Source organism: Piliocolobus tephrosceles, unplaced genomic scaffold (genome assembly GCF_002776525.5).
Source record: "Piliocolobus tephrosceles isolate RC106 unplaced genomic scaffold, ASM277652v3 unscaffolded_41, whole genome shotgun sequence".
In the NCBI taxonomy this organism is placed as follows: Eukaryota; Metazoa; Chordata; class Mammalia; order Primates; family Cercopithecidae; genus Piliocolobus; species Piliocolobus tephrosceles.
Window position 1 is genome coordinate 58,622 of NW_022325420.1, and position 20,848 is coordinate 79,469.

General features: G+C 35.2%; 1 protein-coding gene across 2 annotated transcripts in view; it reads left to right on the plus strand.

The window, feature by feature from the left end:
* Positions 1–20,140, plus strand: part of LOC113224830 (inhibitor of growth protein 3) — a 30,478-nt gene extending 10,338 nt beyond the window's left edge. The window contains exons 5-12 of one of the 2 annotated variants that reach the window (XM_026454343.1): positions 7,383–7,479; positions 9,264–9,335; positions 10,432–10,551; positions 10,833–10,990; positions 11,917–12,110; positions 13,281–13,473; positions 16,109–16,147; positions 17,632–20,140. In XM_026454343.1, the coding sequence (XP_026310128.1) occupies positions 7,383–7,479; positions 9,264–9,335; positions 10,432–10,551; positions 10,833–10,990; positions 11,917–12,110; positions 13,281–13,473; positions 16,109–16,147; positions 17,632–17,748 (990 nt within the window). In that variant the 3' untranslated portion in view covers positions 17,749–20,140. Of the gene's footprint in view, positions 1–7,382; positions 7,480–9,263; positions 9,336–10,431; positions 10,552–10,832; positions 10,991–11,916; positions 12,111–13,280; positions 13,474–16,108; positions 16,148–17,631 lie in introns of those variants that run through there. The other variant, XR_003309442.1, reaches the window with a different exon arrangement.
* The last annotated feature ends 708 nt before the right edge of the window (positions 20,141–20,848 follow it).

Below are 20,848 nucleotides of genomic sequence, written 5' to 3' on the forward strand. Positions count from 1 at the left end.
CCACCATCCATTCTGGGCGGGAAGAAGACTTGCAGTAGAGGATTACTCAGAAGGGCACATTTTGTAGTTTAGTCAGCTCTTTGAAGGAGTCTTCCTGAAAATCTTTCTTACTGCCATCTTATATCTTATTGGCTCCCTCTAGCTACATGATTACCCCAGATATGTGAAGTTCTGTCAGAAAGAAGGGGAGAATAGAAACTATGCAGATAATTAGCAGTTTGTGCTTTACCCTATCCTCAGACATGTCAGCCTCCAAATCAGTCTTACACATGTGATGTTATTATTGATCAAATAACATTGTAATTATACATTTACCTTTGCTTTTGTGTTTGTCTTCCCTAGTATAAATGTTAGGAACCGTGTGTTTTTATTTTAGTGTCTTCAGAACCTAACATAGCTATTCTTCAGTAAATATTTGTTGAGCAAAAATCACCTGAATATGTTAATAGAGAAGAAAAAGCACTAATATGACCCCCAAGTTAGGAGTCTTGGTGAGAGAGTTTAATGCTGTTGTTGTTGGTGGAGATGTATTTTCGTTGGGAAGCAGTTTCTCCAGGGTACTAGAGTATGCTGAGATTGGTTCAGTTTTGATGGACAGACTAGGACAGACTGCAGTATACAATAGCTACTTCTTTTCAAGGCGTGACTTCAAGAAGTAATATGTAATTCAGGTGAGATTAGTTTCCTTTATAGCATCACTTCGAGAGACAAAACACCCAATCTTGTGATCCTTTTCTCTGCTCCAATCTTTTTGGTTTCCCTCTTACTAAATTGCTGTCATAATTTTGTTACTGTCTTCAATTTGGATAGGTTTCCTTTTCTGATATATAAGTTCATTTTGAAAGTTCTTGTGAAACAGGATTTGCAGATGAGCGTTCAGTAAAGGGAATATTTTTTGCAATAAAAACTTATAGTAATAAGTAATATGTATGTTTTGAGCATTTTAACTAAAAATATATTCAACTTTATAATAGTTTTTCCTTCCTATTTTTAATTTGTTTGTTTTAAAAGAGCCCCCCCTTTAATGAAAAAACAGATTTATTAAACAGTGAAGTGAACATTACTATTCAAAGTAATGAAAATATTGGGCCTCCAGTTAACATGTTCCCTAAAAAAAAAATCTTTTTTTTTTTTTTTTGAGATGGCGTTTTGCGCTTGCGCCCAGGCTGGAGTCCAATGGCGCAATCTCGGCTCACTACAACCTCCGCCTCTCGGGTTCAAGCAATTCTCTTCCCTCATCCTCCCAAGGAGCTAGGATTACAGGCGTGCACCACCACCCCCAGCTAATTTTTGTATATTTGGTAGAGACAGGGTTTCACCATGTTGGTCAGGCTGGTCTCAAACTCCTGACCTCAGGTGATCCACCCACCTCGGCCTCCCAAAGTGCTGGGATTACAGGTGTGAGCCACCGCACCTGGCCATTTTTTTTTTAGAAAATAAAAAATATTAGCTCACCTGACCAAAGGGTCTGAGAGTAGGTGAGGTTTTTGGTCATTCTGTACCCCGAGAGCCTGACATAGTAGATTAAGTGAGCAATGAAGAGAAGGACAAAGGTTTTCAAGGTGATCTAATCCAGTGTCCTCCAAACCTTAGTCATCTCTTTCATGCCTTCACAATTTTTACAATACCTGCATACTAAGTAAATTTTTAGATGAAATATGTTTAAAAGGAAAACTTACTAATTTGTTACTACAAATATAGGTAAAATACTAACATCACTTATGAATAAATAATTACCAAAATGTCAAAAACAATTATGTACCTTCCTGGAAAACTTGTGCTTTGTGTAGCACATATCAACACAGCGTCTTGTAATATTTGGGCACTTTATGCCTGAGGGAAAGAAATTTACATTATTACCCTTACATGTAATTAGAGTCAGATATAAGGGAATTACTGACTTGTTCAATTGGGAGGTCACTAAATGGAGTTACCCTGTCAAATTAGTTATTCTCCCTGAAATAACAAAAGTAAACATCCAAATGTAAGTTGATAAATAATAGGAATGACATTCCTATAAAATATAACATTTGAGAACTGAGACTACTAGTCTGCTTTAGAGGAGAGTGGATGGGACATAATGTAAATGTAAAACTACAGTAAATTCTGTTCTGAGATATTTTACCCAAAAAACAGTGGTATACTTGTATTTGTACAACTTTATATAGTGGGAGAGTATGACGTGGAAGAGTATGACTTTCATTCATTCAGCAAGTGTTTCTAGAACTCCAGCTATGAGCAGTCACAGATAGTAGGTGGGCAATAATGACACAGACAATGCTGAGGCAAAATGTTTTTTGTTTGTTTGTTTGTTTTTTGAGACAGCGTTTCACTCTTTTTGCCCAGACTGGAGTGCAATGGCGTGATCTCAGCTCACTGCAACCTCCGCCTCCCGGGTTCAAGTGATTCTCATGCCACAGCCAGTAGCTGGGATTACAGGCATGCACCACCACACCCAGCTAATTTTTGTGTTTGTAGTAGAGGTGGCATTTCACCATGTTGGCCAGGCTGTCTCGAACTCCTGACCTCAGGTGATCCGCCCACCTCAGCTTCCCAAAGTGCTGGGATTACAGGTGTGTGCCACCGCGCCCAGCCTGGCAGACTATTAAATAAAGACTATTTTAGATTTTGGTAAGTACACAGGAGGAAATAAACATTGTGGAAAGGAGAGAGGAAGGGGGAGAAAGGGAGAGAAACGTGAATAACTGGTGACGGCTGTTAAGAATGTAGTCTAAGGAAATGACATTTGCGGTGGTACTTGGAAAATGAGAAAGAACCACCTGTTGGAAAAGCTAAGGGTATAATGTTTCAGGCACGTGGTACACCAAGTGCAAAGTCTGGAGTGGAAAAGACTTGGCATGTTGAACCAAGAGAGAGGCCGGGGTGGTCTGTAATGGGAAAGGAGCAGCATGAAAGGAAGCAGGCAGGAACTAAGGTATGGGGGCCTTGCAAGCCAATCTAGGAGGAGAGTGATTCTTAGTCTAAAGCAGTGGGAAGCCAGTGAAGGACTTTAAACAGAGGCATGGAGTATAGACCTTAAAGGAGATTTTGTGTATGTATGCCTTTGCTTAAACATTATATTATAGGAATTTTAAATAAGCATGTATTACTTTTACAGAATTTATGGTATGTCACCATAGTATGTAATTGTGTCTGATTTTATCCCTCATTGTTTTATATGGCACTGCATTGCATTGTATTTTTTTCATTGATATTTTATTTACTTTTAAACCAGTAGTAAGCATTTTTTTTTTTTTTTCTCTATGACCATCACTGCACTGGTCATCTCATTTATTAAGGAATAAACCAAACTACATATTATCAACAAATGAAGAAATTTGTTTTAGGGGGTCCGGTAAAACAAACTGACAGTTTATTTTAGTAGCCATTTTAGTGAAATTTGACTAACACACATAAAATCTATCTTGTTAAAATAATTTTCTTCCAGAAACCTAATACTCATAAATAGTCATTAAACACTTATTTGTGTTTCTCAGCCAGATGTCACCGTCATAAGGATGTATTAGATTGCAATACCTAATAAAGTTGATTTATACATACCCTGATAAAATTTGAGCTTTTAGTTGATGCTTGAATGATTTTAGCAGTCTCTTGCAGTGCTCAATACCCTTGAACTTGCTTCTTTTTTTATATCCTGGCCTGTTCCTGAGATGATTGTATTTCAGATGCACATTTTACCTATAAATTTGAGAGTTTTCATCTGATACTCTAATTAAGGAAATACATTATGTGAGTTTGACCTTTTGATTTCTGTCCTGTCTTTATTGACTTTCAGGAAGATGATAAGACAAAGTTGTATGCTAAAGCCTCTCAAGTATTTGTTTCAGCATAAACGATAGGTCACATTTTCATCTAGTTTAAATGTAATTTAGAGATATAAAGAATCATTTTCATGACCTATCATCTGAGAAATACTTTGCTGTCATGGTGTCTTTTTCTTCCCCAATTTACTCTCCTTACTTGCTATTACCAGACCCTTTCATGGATAGAAATTTAACTTACTGCTGTCGATTTCAACTTAGAATGGAACAGACTTGATTGCCTATTTCGAAAGGGCAAGCTAGAAATCTAAATTTTATAAATTGATTGTACTGGAAGCAGTAGATCATGTAGAGACTTTGAAAAAGCTGTATTTAGTTGTGTTTGGGTCCATTAGTGATACACTTTAAAATTAGAATATTGGAAAACCAGAGAGTCAAAAAAGAAAGAGTCAAAGATTACAGCTCTATGCAAATATAGGATGAAGGATTTGTTGTTTGTTTTGTGCAGAGGGGCCAAGTATGACTTAAATGTGCCGTGATCGTGAGTATGTTAACAAGTAATGTTGCTAGAATATCCTTTGTCTTTAAAGAGGCTAGAAAAATTATAGGAGTTTACACTTAAAGCTGTTATGATTTGGGGTTGTAGAATATGATTTGGGGTTATAGGGCAAGGAAACTTTGTTTATAGCACTTGTTGACATTAACTGGGAAAAAAATAATTAGACTCTGTGGTTAGCCCTGTGTTAGGAATCTGTGGCTAATGGAAAATCTCTCAACTGGGTCAGTACCCTCTTTACTATAGTAAATCAGTCTTATGAAAGCAGATGTTTGTGGAAGGGTGAGGTAAGTTAGGTCCTTGCTCTGCTTGATGCCTGTGGGGACAACATGGTGATCAGCTATAAGAGGTGCTTTAACCGTTCAGAATCATGTAGGTTGAGGGAATGCACATGATGGATTTGAGGCAAGTTCACAGCTCTTATTATAGCTGTTTAATATTGTTTAAATATCCTAGTGCTTTATAGCTTAAGTTAATTCTTGTGGTCAGTGGTACTTTTCGACTTCTAATTTGATTTAGTACAGCAGTGATAAATAGAAGAAAAATAATTCTCATTGCCTAATAATTGCTTATAATATTAATCAGTTCATAATCTCTTTTACGTATGAGGAAGTGAGAATGACTGGAAGCCGTCTTTTAAAGCTGCCTACCACAAGTGGTTAAGGCTTTTCTGTCTCTTTATTTTAACTTTGAATTAGGTTTTTAGAGTTATTAACCCTTTAGGTTCTAGTGCCTTTTCTGAGCTATCTAGTATTGAAAGTCTCGTCATTATTTTTCACATTTTCATATGTAGTGAACTTTATCAATATATTTAATAAAATGAAACAATCCTTAAATGCAGAGGTGAAGTGAGTTAGGGTAATGTATATGGTATGAAAAAGAAAGGTCTTTATCTCACCCTAACACTACCCCCTCAACCTAACGTTCTTGCTCACTGTGCTTTATATACGTATTACATGCTACATCATACTTTGTTTTTCTCTAAGCATATTATTTGTCTTTCTGTCTCTATACATTTTTTATTGTGATTCCTTTTTTCCCTCTATTTGAATACAATCCATCTTTACTGTGTAACTAATTCATACCTCCTTTGTGTCTACCAGTGTTATTTTTTTATGTACAACTTTCGACTCTTTTTGAAGTGTTGCTTATTTGTGACATCTAGACTATGTGTTTATACCTTATTATATTAAAAATCATATGTAAATCTTGGTTTGTCAGCTAAATTCTAATTCCTATGAAGGCAACAATTCTCTTCCATTCTTCATATATCCTTCATTTAATCCAGCACCAAGCACATAATAGCTCAATATTTATTATTAGTATAATTGTAGGTCCAAAAAGCAGTGGAGTGTTTTCATTGCATTAGTGGTCTTGGAACCTAACTATGAATATTTTTTCTGATTTCCCTTGAGATTAAATTTTGACAATGAAAGAGGTATGCTCAAATAACAGACGTCTGTGTTCACACTATTATTGGAAGGGAGGTTCCATTAAAGGATGCTCAATTACCTGCAGATTCTTTGAATAGGAGCAAGGATCCATAATATGTGATGATATAGGTTTTTAAATATTCTAGAACTCTGAAAAGTAATGTGTGTGTAAGGGTAGAAGGAAAACTGGCTTTCAATTACTGAAAAATCACAAACCAGCACCCTAATGATTGTTGTTAATATATAAAATACAAATAATAGGACAATATTACTAGTTTTTATACTTGAGTTATATTATTCTGAAGAATGTTTTTCAAAAAATAAAAACAGTTGTTTTCTGCACACAGAAAGTTCAGAGGTCAATGTCAGGTAAATGGCAAAGCACAATTCGTTACAAATAAAGTTAAATTTGGTTTCTGTAATGCATTAGCTGTATGACTTTGGGCATATTACTTAAGTAACCCCTCTGAGCCTTAATTTCTTCACCTATAGAGACAGTAATAACCTCAAAAGATCAGCTTGAGGGCTAGAAAAGATAGATCATCTAATGCGCCAAGCACATTACCTGCTCTTCATAGGCATCTAACCCATGCACATTGTGTTTTGCTACCTTTCTCCCCTTCTTCCTCATGTTAGTTATAGATGGTTTAATTCTAAACCTTACTTAAAATGTTGCCCTGATGCAGTATCATAGCACATTTTGATATCTGTAAGAAAGTTGTTTCTAATTCTAGCAGTAATCCAATGGGAAACTAGACTTGGAAAAGGATGTTGTCAATAATGTGACATGAATATTTTTCAAAGAATTTGTGTGTTTTTTTGTTTCACTTCAAGGTAGTTTGAAAAAGTATTAAAAATATTTAATATTAAGCTTAAAAAATACATTAAGACTTTTTTGTTAGCTTGAGGTGTCATACAATTTTCTGAAATTAGTCAAAAGATCTCTCAGTGACAAAATAAAATTTTGCCACGTTAACTAGGGAAATTGTATTTTAAATAAAATAATTTTAACCAGGCCCTTTGAGGAATGGAGTTTTCTGACCAACAACCCCTTTTGTTTCTCCTCTTCACATAAGTGTTTACAAGCATTATGATTCACTCTCATGCCTTAGAGAAATAAATGTATAGAATATAGGAACTTCTTTGCAGACTGAGGATCTTTCATCATTCTAAATAATAGCTTTTATGGTGTGACAGTGACAGTGTGGATGATGGCCTTATAAGTAGGAGGAGATTAGGCTCTAAGTAATCACAGGGTGTATTATGAAAAGTGACCAGCCTCCACCATCCCCTCCTCCCATTCTCTAATCCCTGATCAGTTTTGCTTTAATTTTCATGTCCTCACCTCTGAAAATGGAGTATAGAACATTTCCTAACAAGTTGAGAGTCTGGGTCTTAGAACTTAAAATTTATTAAAGGAGACTTCGGAGATTCTTTAGCCTAGCACCCTCATTTTATAGATTAAAAACCTCTGAGGCATAGGTTAATTGACTTGCTCAAGGATACTAAGCAGATTCACTAAAAGAAACAAAGATTTAGGTTTCCTCATTAAACTGACACTTTAACAGTGTCCCAAATTTTGGTGGTTATCTTTGATCTTCTTTGAAACAGGTAGATCGACACTTGAGAAAGCTGGATCAGGAACTGGCTAAGTTTAAAATGGAGCTGGAAGCTGATAATGCTGGAATTACAGAAATATTAGAGAGGCGTAAGTAAAATTTACAGTTTTCCATCAATATTGGACAATACATGTGCAAATCACTGAGAAGACCTTGTCTCACAGAGGCTTTTGAAACCTGCCGTTCAGTGGATGGTGGCATCCAGGTCAGATAGCTTGGACCCTAGCAGTTGGAAATGTTTGGATCATGGATACTGAGAGAGATAATATAGGATATCATCCACTCACTCTTTATGAAATAACATATTAAATCATTTTATATCCACATATATTAGTAAGTTGAGTGGTAAGAACAAATTTAAAGAAACGTAACCATCGGGAGACAAATTAACCATCTTGCATTAAGTGTGTTGACTTTACTCTGCCTCTTTATACGCTTAAGCTTTGAGGAAGTTTGTTAGTTTCTTAAGAATTATTTTATGGCTTTTCCTTAACTGCATATACTGAAAAAGATTCCATTGGTTTCATAACACTACCTCTTTTTCTTAAAGAAGTGTTTCCCTCTTTCCCTTATCAGCAAGAAACCATTTTAATATTTCTTTGCAAGGCTCTATTTGATCTCCTGCTATAACTTACCCCTGTCACTTCTTTGGTGTGTCTTCCCAAAAATGGAAGCGTGAGCACTGTTTCCTTAACTAATTTAGCATTTCTTCCAACCTAAATAGGTAATGTACATAAAAGCAGTTAGTGTGGTACTTGGTGTAGAGTAGGCACTCACTGAATGTTAATTGAACCAAGTTAGTATTATGGCTAATTTCTGCTAGAATTTAATTAAAACTTTCAAACATATTTTTTCTTGATGCATTTCAACAGCAAGAATATATACCTGTTTCTACACACCCATGAAAGGTTTCTTTACAGTGCCAATCTATGTATCTCTCTATATACTCACTAGAAGTCAGCTAGGGAAGCCAATCACAAATCTGTCTTGGTGTCTATAGTTGCATTTTTGTGTTCAAAAGTAGATGCGTCACTTTAGATAATCATCTATTTATTTGTGATACTTTTCTTCTGGAGGGACCCTGTATAAGGATAATAAGTATTTTGAGACAAAATTAAAAATTCTGTAGCTGCTTTGATTTTTAAAAAATGCTGATGATAGCTGTGAGTAATGATACTTCATGCCTATTCAGTACTGCAGGAAGGTTAATAAAGCATCCTCTCTAAGGACACAGACATATGAAACAAAATTGGATCCAGTTATAAAAACTGCTCCACCCTGTGCCCTGCCATAATTTCATCTCAAGGGATCAAAAATAAACCCAGAAAAATTTATTTAGAGGTATTTTAAAGCTTGGTGTTACAGATTCTATTCCTCACTTTTTGCAAACAAAATCCCTAACTTCTTTTAGGAAGTCTTTATTACCATAATGTCATTTTAATGATCAAATAATTTTTTTCTTATAGTAATGTCCCCCATCACATAGAACTTTAGAATCTCCCATTAAAACGTCTTCAGGTCAGTAAAACTAGATTGACTCTTACCGGTAATGAGATTACAATGTCCATTCATCCATTTATATGCCACCCACTGTGGTGAATTCCCTAATTAGACACAAGTATTCCTTGAGCCATATTGTACTTAAGGTAAATATTGGGAAAGGGATAACTTATTGTTTAGAGAGAGGATATACTCAGTGTGGGATGGACAGTGATGATCCTCTAACATGTCTGGCTAAAATAATACAGGCATATGCCTCAGAACTTGCTAGTCCTCTGCTGGGTAAGGGAACTCATTGCCTGTAGTTGAGTGACATGTGAAGTTCTGCAGTGACATTTAATGGTGGTGTATCTCTGTGCCTCTCTTCTTTTAGGATCTTTGGAATTAGACACTCCTTCACAGCCAGTGAACAATCACCATGCTCATTCACATACTCCAGTGGAAAGTAAGTTTGGTGTAGTGCGGCTAAGTTTTAAAAACAATGAAAACCTTATTATATCACCTGTATGTTCTCTTTCTTTAACTCTACACAACCAATTGAGAAGTAAATCCCTTCTTTTTTTTTTATTGCAAGTACTGGCAGACTTATCTTTTTCCTTGAGGAGAGTATAGGTGATTCGGAAATGAGTGTTCTGTTTTCTCTTAAATTTGTAGAGGGAGAATGTATAGTACTAATAGCATATATTCCCTTCATATACGTACTTGATTCTCCTTAGGGAGCTAAGCATATATTCTAATAACATGTATTCTCTTCATACACATACCTGATTCTCCTTAGGGAGCTAAGCATATATTCTAATAACATATATTCCCTTCATACACATACCTGATTCTCCTTAGGGAGCTAAGCATATATTCTAATAGCATATATTCCCTTCATACACATATCTAATTCTCCTTAGGGAGCTAAGCATATACTGTAATAGCATATATTCCCTTCGTGCACATACCTGATTCTCCTTAGGGAACTTTTCAGCTGAGCATTCTCCTTAGGGAGCTTTTCAACTGAGCGAAACAATAAACTATTTTGTAATAGGCCCTTTGTCTTTTTCATCCTTGCTTCTCCAGTGCTTAACCTAATGTTTGGCATATAATTAAGTCTGAATGGTTGGTAAGTCACTGAGTGGATGAATTATTAGTCAGATGACTGCTGGCTAGTTGATACAGTCAAAAAATGACTGTATCAGTGCTTCTTTTGACACATCAATTTGGTAGGAAAAGATAGTTGACTGAAAACTATTCTAAGTGGTAGATGATGTTTTGAAAACAAAGTTTCCCTCACATTGTATGTGAGCCCATGGTGTATCTTGGTTTATCTTTAATACTCCGCTACTGAAGTTTTTTAAATGGTGGAAAAGTCTACTGTTAATAAACATGTGACACAGAGTTCTGCTTGTCCTGCCTTCTGAGGAAACATCATGTTCTGTATTTTAGGAGGAACCCGGATCATACTGTTTCACGTTATAGCTGGATATAAGTATTATGCCTTGTCCATAGTTCTCTAAAGTTTAAAAACACATGAATTCTTTATTTATATTTAGAAAGGAAATATAATCCAACTTCTCACCATACGACAACAGATCATATTCCTGAAAAGAAGTTTAAATCTGAAGCTCTTCTATCCACCCTTACGTCAGATGCCTCTAAGGAAAATACACTAGGTAAGTTTATTTTCTTAAATATGATTGCTTTGTTTGTGTTGGAATAAGGAGAAATAAAATCTTTCAGGATTAATGAATCGTACAGTTTCTTTACTTGGTTAAAGTATACATATTGAGAAAGAAGAAAAAGGAAAACCAGATACATTATTCAGTTGACTTAATGTACAAGTGACATGACAAATTTTAATGATTTTATGTCTGTGTTGGGAAATAATGTAATTTAGACTCACTAACATTATGTTCTCTGCAACCATTTTTATTTCTTTTTTACATCTACACAGGTTGTCGAAATAATAATTCCACAGCCTCTTCTAACAATGCCTACAATGTGAATTCCTCCCAACCTCTGGGATCCTATAACATTGGCTCGTTATCTACAGGAACTGGTGCAGGGGCAATTACCATGGCAGCTGCTCAAGCAGTTCAGGCAACAGCTCAGGTAAAAAGTAAAGGGTTTAGAGACAAAATGTTACATTTTGTCGGAATCATTGGAAACCTAATAGAAATAACTGGATGTGAACAAATAGTTTTCTAACATTGTATAGTTTCATTTTTAAGTCATGGTTTCATGGTATCTGATATTTTATTTAATGAAATAATACATAGGAATTACCTGATTGATAATGAAAACTAAAAAATGGGTTTATCATGCAGATTATATGCAGACCCTTCTCACAATAACTGCTCGTGTTACCCATGTTCTTGACTGCAGTGCACAGCACATGCTAGCATAGTTCTTTGTTCCTTCTGCCAGTTCCACGGCTTCCTATGTAGCCTTGGACTTAGGTCATCTTGAGTTTGTTCACTTCTGTATAGTTTGTCGGTATTCCAAATTAAGAAGTCGCCCATCACATACTTTATATTCTAACTGTAAAATCTTATTTTAAATCTTTTCATAAAAAAGGTTAGGCCAGGCTCAGTGACTCACACCTGTAATCCCAGCTCTTTGGGAGGCCAAGGCAGGTGGATCACTTGAGGTCAGGAGTTCAAAACTAGCCTGGTTAACATGGTGAAACCCCATCTCTACTAAAAATACAAAAAAATTAGCTGGGTGGGTGGTAGGTGCCTGTAATCCCAGCTACTCGGGAGGCTATGCAGGAGAATTGCTTGAACCTGAGAGGTGGAGGTTGCAGTGAGCCAAAATTGTGCCACTAGACTCCAGCCTAAGTGACAGATTGAAACTCCACCTCAAAAAAAAAAGAAAGAAAAAAACACCCACTTAAAGGCCAGTGATGAAAATTATAATAGTTTAAACAATGTAAATTAATATTTGATAAACCAAAATGAAACTATAATTTGTAACACTTGAAAAAGAAAATCTACATATTTACATATATTGATGCTGTCAATGAATGTCTATTTAAGATGAAGGAGGGACGAAGAACATCAAGTTTAAAAGCCAGTTATGAAGCATTTAAGAATAATGACTTTCAGCTGGGAAAAGAATTTTCAATGGCCAGGGAAACAGTTGGCTATTCATCATCTTCGGCACTTATGACAACATTAACACAGAATGCCAGTTCATCAGCAGCTGACTCACGGAGTGGTCGAAAGAGCAAGTAAGTTTTATTGATACAGTAGCCCTACCCCTTTACTGGGCGCTTGGTCTACTTGACACCTCAGCCAGGCCTCTTTCTGTTAAAGGCAGGATATAACGGCTTAAAATGAACCTTGCAGAGGTGAGGAGACGTGCAGTTTTCATTTCATAGTGCCGTACTTTGAAGGGGTCAAGTCTTTAAAAAGTGTTAGAGTTGTTTTTAAGTTTTCTAGAGTCTTAAATTGAGTCTGTTAATAGATGACTTCCATTTATCTTTTTTTATTCATTAAGATAAATCATTTTATGGAACTGCTCTTCATTTATTACCCTTTATTTTGCCATGTATGTCAAGGTAAATTAATGCAAAGCAAATTATATACTGGTGATTTTTTTTTTTTTAAACAAGATTGTTCATTTTGATGAACAGTAAGCAAAGCATCTTAATTCTTAGTCTTGGGCCCCAAAAATGAATGGTATGAAAATATCCCTAGATTTTGTATATGAGACTTGGGATAATTTTATAAGCTTTGAATATGAAAACGTAATAGCATTTATCACTGTCAATCCCAGGTAACTGAATATCCTGGATGTTTACACATAATGAAAGTTCAAATGCTAGACCAAAATAATTAGTTACCTAGTAGTTATATTTTCTGTATTTTTAAATATGTTATATTTTTGTGAATTAATCCCTAAATGAATGATCAATATGAAATAACCACAACAGAAATGTCAAACATCTTAAAAATTAATTCATCTTAATGGTGCAAGTTTAATATAATTTCTTATGATAAAGTTCTATACTTGTAGAATTAAAATAGCATATGGCTTAGTAATAAATTACTTGTGAATTTTCAGTCTTGGTTCCCTGCCATACTCGTGGTAGCTATTCACCCATCAATTGATGGTTATAACCACTTTTATCAAATGGTTTTGTGTATATGTGCTTTAGGTTTTGATGAAGAGTATTCAGTTTACTTAAAAATACAAATAATGTCTGTAAAGTAGCCAAAATTTATATTAATTCTTCAAAGTACTACCTATAATTTAAGTCATTGGTAAATCTAGATTACTTTAGCTTAGACTTTAATTTATACATTTGATGTCATTTCATTTTATACTACTTATTACGGAGTTATTCTCTGGTAACTTCTGGATGGTGAGCAAATAAAACTTATACTATTTTTTTCAGAAACAACAACAAGTCTTCAAGCCAACAGTCATCATCTTCCTCCTCCTCTTCTTCTTTATCATCGTGTTCTTCATCATCAACTGTTGTACAAGAGATCTCTCAACAAACAACTGTAGTGCCAGAATCTGATTCAAACAGTCAGGTTGATTGGACTTATGACCCAAATGAACCTCGATACTGCATTTGTAATCAGGTAAAAGTCTGGTATTTGTCTATAAAAGTATAATCTGAATAAACTGGAAGAAAGAGAACTGTTTCATTTTTAAGCATTTTTTAAAACTCACTTAAAATACCCCTGCTTTGTTTGTATACTTTTCTCTCCCTTCTTACAAAAGTGACATTTGCTGTAAATACTGAGTATAAAGAAAAATGTTACCCATAATCCTAGCCCTCAGATACAACCTGTAACTGAACATTTTTGATGTCCCACTACCATATACCTCACGTGCACATTGGCTGCCTTAATAAAATTCAACAGACTGGGTAGCTTAAACAACAGAAAATTATTTTCTCACAGTTATGAAGGCTGGGAAGTCCAAGATCAAGGTGTCCACTGACTCAGTTCTGGAGGAGGGCTCTCTTCCTAGATGCAGACTGCTGCCTTCTCACTGGGTCCTCACATGATAGAGGGAGAAAAAGTATGCTGTGGTGTCTCTTCTTATAAGGGCACCAGCCTTTTCAGAGTAGGACTCCACTCTATGACTTCGTTTAACCTTTACCACCTCCTCACAGGCCCTGTGTCCAATTGCAGTCACGTTGGGGGTTAGGGCTTCAACATATGAATTTTGAGACATAAGTATGCATTTCATAACACATATATATGCGTATAATGCATACACGTGTGTGTATGTAAGTTTGTCAGTAGGAACCACAGTATATACCTTCTTGTTACTGGCTTTTTTCTCTAAATCAGGTATACCAAACATTATTTTAAAGAAAAATCTTTAAAATCTTCACATAGTTATGGCCTGGCGCGGTGGCTCAAGCCTGTAATCCCAGCACTTTGGGAGGCCGAGACGGGCGGATCACGAGGTTAGGAGATCGAGACCATCCTGGCTAACACGGTGAAACCCCGTCTCTACTAAAAAATACAAAAAAAACTAGGCGGGCGAGGTGGCGGGTGCCTGTAGTCCCAGCTACTCTGGAGGCTGAGGCAGGAGAATAGCGTAAACCCGGGAGGCGGAGCTTGCAGTGAGCTGAGATCTGGCCACTGCACTCCAGCCTGGGCGACAGAGCAAGACTCCGACTCAAAAAAAAAAAAAAAAAAAATCTTCACATAGTTATCTCTTATACCATCCACTATAGTTTTTTTAACCTATTCCTAGCTATAGTGGTTTTAATTTGTTTGAAATTAGGGATGATATTACGATAGGCATTTTTAAAATGTAATCCATTTTATACATCTGATTTTTTTGATAATCTTTTAGCAATAAAATTAGGCATAAATATTTGACATACTACCAAAATATATTTTCTAGAAATTTATTACCAAAAATTAATGAACATACCTGTTTACTAAACACTGTCCAACAGCTGGATATTCTTTTCTTTTAAAAACTAAGTACCAATTTGATAGTTTTATGTCACAATTGTTTTAAATACACTAATATTAAAGTTGGACATCTTTTGACCATTTTTGTTTTTTACATTATGAATTGACATCTAATAGTGTTGGCTGATTTTTCTATTGTTTTTATTATGTGCTTTAAATATTTGCTTGATTTAGTTATTTTTAATAATTCTAAAATTTTGATATTTTGTAGTTATGACTTAATCTTTTTTTTATGCAGCAAGCCATGGATTATATACTTAGAAGGGCTTTCTCTTTGGCTCTTCTTTCCATAAAAATTTGTCTTGTATAATATTTTCTCCTGATTTTTATGTCATTTTGTCTAGTTCTTTGCATGCTTCAGTTTCTTCACATTTAAGTCTTAGTCTATCAGCAGATTATTTTGTCTAACAGTATGAGTTACCAATCCGATTTTTAAAAATTTTAACAATTTGTTAGCTGTTCTACTATCACCTGATAAACATTTTTCAGCACAGATGATTAAGGAAAGCATATCCTGTATTCCCACAACAAAAATAGATTACTTGCAAAAGAACAAAATCAGAGTGAACCTAGAGTTTTCCTCTGTAACACTAAAAAACTAGAAGGTGATGAAATATTTCTGTAGAGCTTTTAGGGAAAAATTAAGAGCCCCCCAAAAACTTGATATTCAAAGAAGTTATTTCTATGCATAGGACCATGTAAATATATTTTCACTCATGCAGAGAATCAGAAGGTATGCCATCTAGTTAATCCTGTCTGAAAAATTATTCAGTCTACTGAGAACTTCAGTGAACTCAACAATTAGCAAGTTACACCCTAAAGTGCTGGTGATGAATAGCAAAAGCAAAATGAGAAAGGACATAAAATAGAGAAGTTTAGAAGTTTCAAGGAAGTGGACTATTAATTGCAAAAATATAAATGACCTAATGTGACCCAAGAAGTAAAAACTTTCAGTAAGTAAATAATCAAGAAAGAAACTGAAAATTTTTACAGTAAGAACTACCCAGAAAGATGACTCCTTCATCCAGGTGATTTATATGGCAAGTTCTTCCAGACTTCTGAAGGGCAGATAATTTCTTGTGCATTTCTTCCCACCCTTGCCCCATGCTGCCCAAAAGAATATTTCAGGAAAAAACGAATTATACTTTGATTCTCAGTGTAATTGTATATTCAGTGTATTTCCCTCTATTTTCCAGCAGTATCATAAACAGTTAATTAGGATTTAGGTGTTTGTTACATAGTCATAATAAAGATATTTAATTTTTTTTTTAACTAGGTATCTTATGGTGAGATGGTGGGATGTGATAACCAAGATGTAAGTATTAAATTTTTCTATTTAGGAATGAAAAAAATCACAGGTTGTCATTACATGAATATTTGTCTTATATGCTATATGGCTTGGTTTGAGAAAACAGGTTTGCAGGTATATTAATTATGTTGTGCTAATGCTAGAATATTCCTCTTCAAAATAGGATAATGTCCCTTAATGTGTTCGCTATTTTAATTTTTAAAGCTAATTTTATGGTTTTCTGTGCAGATGGTTTGTCTCAGAAGTGTTATGTTGTATGAAAATTATAAATATCCTCCTTTCCCTTTGCTAAAAAATACTGTGTTTACTAGAATCCGGTTCATTTATCACATTGAAGAAATGGAATTTTGAAACAATTCATTCTTTCAGTCTGCACCGTGCTAAAGTGAAGGGTGGGATAATTGAGGATCTAATGTGAGATTATCTTCCTCTCATGAGTATAATATTTTTTACTGTACTGTGCAGGTGTCAGCTGATAAAAGCTACCTCTGTTCTAAAAAGTAAAGGAAATTTGAAAGGAAGGAATTCCTGGTTTTTAGGAGACTTAATTTTAGTTAGAGATACGTATTTTTATTCAATACTGAGAATATTGTTGTCTAGTAATTTTGACTCCCTTCTTATTTAGTAGTGACAGGATCCTAAGATTAACAAGAGTTTTAAATTTGTAAAACAATCTGAAGATTGAGGGGGTTGGCTAGGTGCATTAAAATGTGTACTTTTCCTAGACCTGATAGGGTCACGGCAACATGCTCACATAGATGGAGACAGACCCTCCTTCTATTTCCCTATGTAGAATCCCTTGTAGGCTGTTTGTGGTTATTGCAAAAACAGTATTGCCCAACCATTTCAAGAATATCACTGTAAACTCTTCTGGCACAGTTAGTGAAAATGATGAATGAGATTTCTGTGAGTACCAGCATCATGCTTCTCTGATTCTTCTTATTCCCAGTTGTGCTCTTTAGAGTGCTAAGACTTTCCATGAAAGAGTTTTCTGCTTAATATGTTTCAAAGAGGAATACTTTTTGTCTACATTTCTAGGAATAGAAACACCCAGGTAGGAAATCCAGGGAGTAAGACATAAATTAATGTCTTTAATTACAATCACCTTATTCTGCTTTATGAGACAGCAAATAAGGCTATTAAATAAAATCTTAAGATATATTTACTTTCTACATAGAAGACTCATCTCACTTATTTTTGCCCTTGAAAGTTGAAAATTAGTGAATTTTCATTCATTAGAATGATGGGCCTAGATTACATGGACCTCAGGATTCTTGAAGATGCATAATTTTTTGTGCCTTCATTTCTTCGTTCCTGAAGCTTATCGTTTAGTCTAAATGATTCTAAATAATCTAGCTCTAAAAATTCTGATGTTACGCATCCAATTATTGTTAAATTAAATGGATTATTCAGTCTCCTGAGCATATTTTAAAATACTCTCTTGCCTTCAGAAGTACTGAAAACTTGTTTTTTTGCAATTTTGCCTCTAGTGCCCTATAGAGTGGTTCCATTATGGCTGCGTTGGATTGACAGAGGCACCAAAAGGCAAATGGTACTGTCCACAGTGCACTGCTGCAATGAAGAGAAGAGGCAGCAGACACAAATAAAGGTGGTCCTTTTGTTTGAGGAAGAAATAAACTTCAGCTGAACATTTTATATAGGACTGTAAAAAGAAGAGAAGAGAAAGAGGAAACAATGCATTTCCAGGCAGCCACTTAAAGGATTTACATAGACAATCCTATAAGATCTTGAACTTGAATTTTATGGGTTGTATTTTAATAATGTAAGTAAATTATTTATGCACTCCTGGTGTGCTATGAATATTATTCCAGTTAGCCTTGGATTATTTCAGTGGCCAACATATGCAGACATTTGTACTCCTCAACCATTTTCTCAAAGTAATGGGCATTCTATGATTTAGACTTCAAGGAATTCCAATGATGAAGATTTTAAGGAAAATATTTTATATTCAACAGGTATATTCTGCTGCATGTACTGTACTCCAGAGCTGTTATGTAACACTGTATATAAATGGTTGCAAAAAAAAAAAAAAAAGTCAGTGCTTCTAAAAAGAATTTAAGATAATGGTTTTTAAAATGCCTTTATAATAAGCTTTGTTTCTTTGTGAAACTAATTCAGCAGGCTGAAGGAAATGGTTCATGTGATAAAGTGGGCTGGTATCCTCTAGAGTACCTGGGTACATAAACAGAAACTCCTGTAGGTAAAAAGTAATTTGTGCCATTAGTCTTTCTATGTTTCTGCATCCAGATAGAGTGCAGTTCATGAGGGAGGGGGTGGGGGACTGAAGGGGCAAGGGCGTTAAAGTGATACATTTTTATACCAAATGTGTTTATTTTTTTGTGCAAGTAATCCTTAAAATTGCAATTGTATTAGGTGTTAAAATAAAGTTTTTAAAAAATTACTTGTATTTATACTTTACATACTTAATAATGAAAATTTCTGAATTCCAATTAACTCTCAACTTCCATAATCTAAAAAGAATCAGAGGCCCAGGACACAGAATACTGTGTAATCTATGATGTCTTTAATAATGTTTAGAATTTGTGATATGAGAATACAGGAAAGATATTTTTAATGTAAATTTGAAATGCCAATGTATTTTTTTTTTAGAACGTCTTCTGGCTTTTCCTTCAGTCTAAAAGACATGAAAGAAGTGTAAGTACAGCAGTTAAAATGAAAACAATGGTTATGGGTGTTTTGACTGGAGGCAATGTATCCAAATAGAGTGAAGAGACCCTCCCACCCCACCCTGTTGAGAGCTTCAAATTCAGCTATTTTCGATTCTGCTGCTTACTGATACGACAGTTAATTCAAATTTTGTATTGCTCTGGGCTTATTGCACCAGGGTGATACTGACTACAGTATAGGTCTTATTCTATAGGTGCTATTTAAATTATAAATTTGCATAGTGGAGGTTTTATTTAAAGTATAATATTGAGTCTGGTCTATAGAAAAATCTTTAACTTTTAAGATACTTAATACATCATATATCTTTTATATTGAAACATACGGGGTCCATCAGATTTCTGCTTTAATTAAACCACTTACGAGCTTCTTAGAACTTATTCAGATAACAGTGTAAAATCTATGCAGTGCTACCCAAAGGGTGTGAGGTCTAGATAGGGGATTTCAAAGGTCTCTTCCACCTTTGAGACCCCATGATTCTGAGCTGCCACAGTCTGATTATACAACTCTGCCAGCCCCCTAAACAAGTTAGGTTCATTTGTGGGTACTCATGATTTCATAATATCGTGATTATCACCATTTCATGATACTCAATATTTTGAGATTTTATAACCCTTTAAGAAGTGATAAATAATGTAGTATTCAATTCGTTTATCAACGTATATTGCCTGGAAATACTCACATGTATCATTTACATCCTCTATATATTGTGACTATTCCAACCTCATTCATTTTATAGAATTGGTCAAAAGAAAAAGCCTTATGTACAGCCTTATTTGAAAAGAAAGTTCTTTGTCTGAGTCGGGAACATCGTGTTTTCCAGCTGCTACATCCCCTTTCAGTGTGTGAATTCCACTCCTTACCAAATCACTTAGAAAACACTTTGACAAGTTTTAAACTCAAACACTGAATATTTTATGAAGCATGTATAAAGAAAGAAACCAAAATTTGGTGCAGGTATTTAGTAATGGGTAGAACCTGTTAATATCTGAATCATATATAATGGGCCCAAACATGGAACTACCTCATCGCCCCCCAAAAAATGTGGCCAACTATTAATATTCTTTGTGACATTTACACCAAGCGGCAAAGTAAGTATTTCTGGTATTATAAAGTAAACATTCAAATTCTCTGTTGTGCAAAACTCATGTAACAGTTGGTGGGACAAAATATCCAAATGTGGGTTCAGAGTTCGTAGGTGGTGAAAACTGAGGCCTTACTGCTGTGGAGTGTATATCAAAATGTTCATGGTGACACATTTGAAGCAATAAATGGCTTAATTAAATGCCAAAATGAGGCTGAGTGTTTGATCAGCATACAATCATTCTTTTCTAGGGCAGTTTATATTTTATTCCTCTCTTCTCCTTTAAAGCAAATTCCACGTTTTAGGTTTTTAACCATTTTAAGTTTGTGCAGTGTTAGTGCCCTTTGTCCTTAGACTTTAGAAATGGTCTTATTGACCTAATTAATTTTTTTAATCTTGTGCAAATAAATGTCTAACAAACTTGGGTTATAAAGGGGTAAGAGGCCGGGCGTGGTGGCTCACGCCTGTAATCCCAGCACTTTGGGAGGCCAAGGCGGGTGGATCACGAGATCAGGAGATCGAGACCATCCTGGCTAACACAGTGAAACCCTGTCTCTACTAAAAATACCAAAAATTAGCTGGGCGTGGTGGCGGGCACCTGCAGTCCCAGCTACTCAGGAGGCTGAGGCAGGAAAATGGCGTGAACCCGGGAGATGGAGCTTGCAGTGAGCCAAGATCATGCCACTGCACTCCAGCCTGGGCGACAGAACGAGACTGTGTCTCAAAAAATAAAAAAAAAAGGGGGTAAGATACTCTTTAATGTGTAGACATTGCAGTGGTTTCCCCCTCAGCTCTCACAGATAAAAATACATTTAGTTTTTAGCAGATGGGTTTTAAGAGAAAAAAAGACCCTCAACAATATTATTTAACTTTACAAATATTAAGCAGCTAGATGCTGAGAATATACATACGAAGGT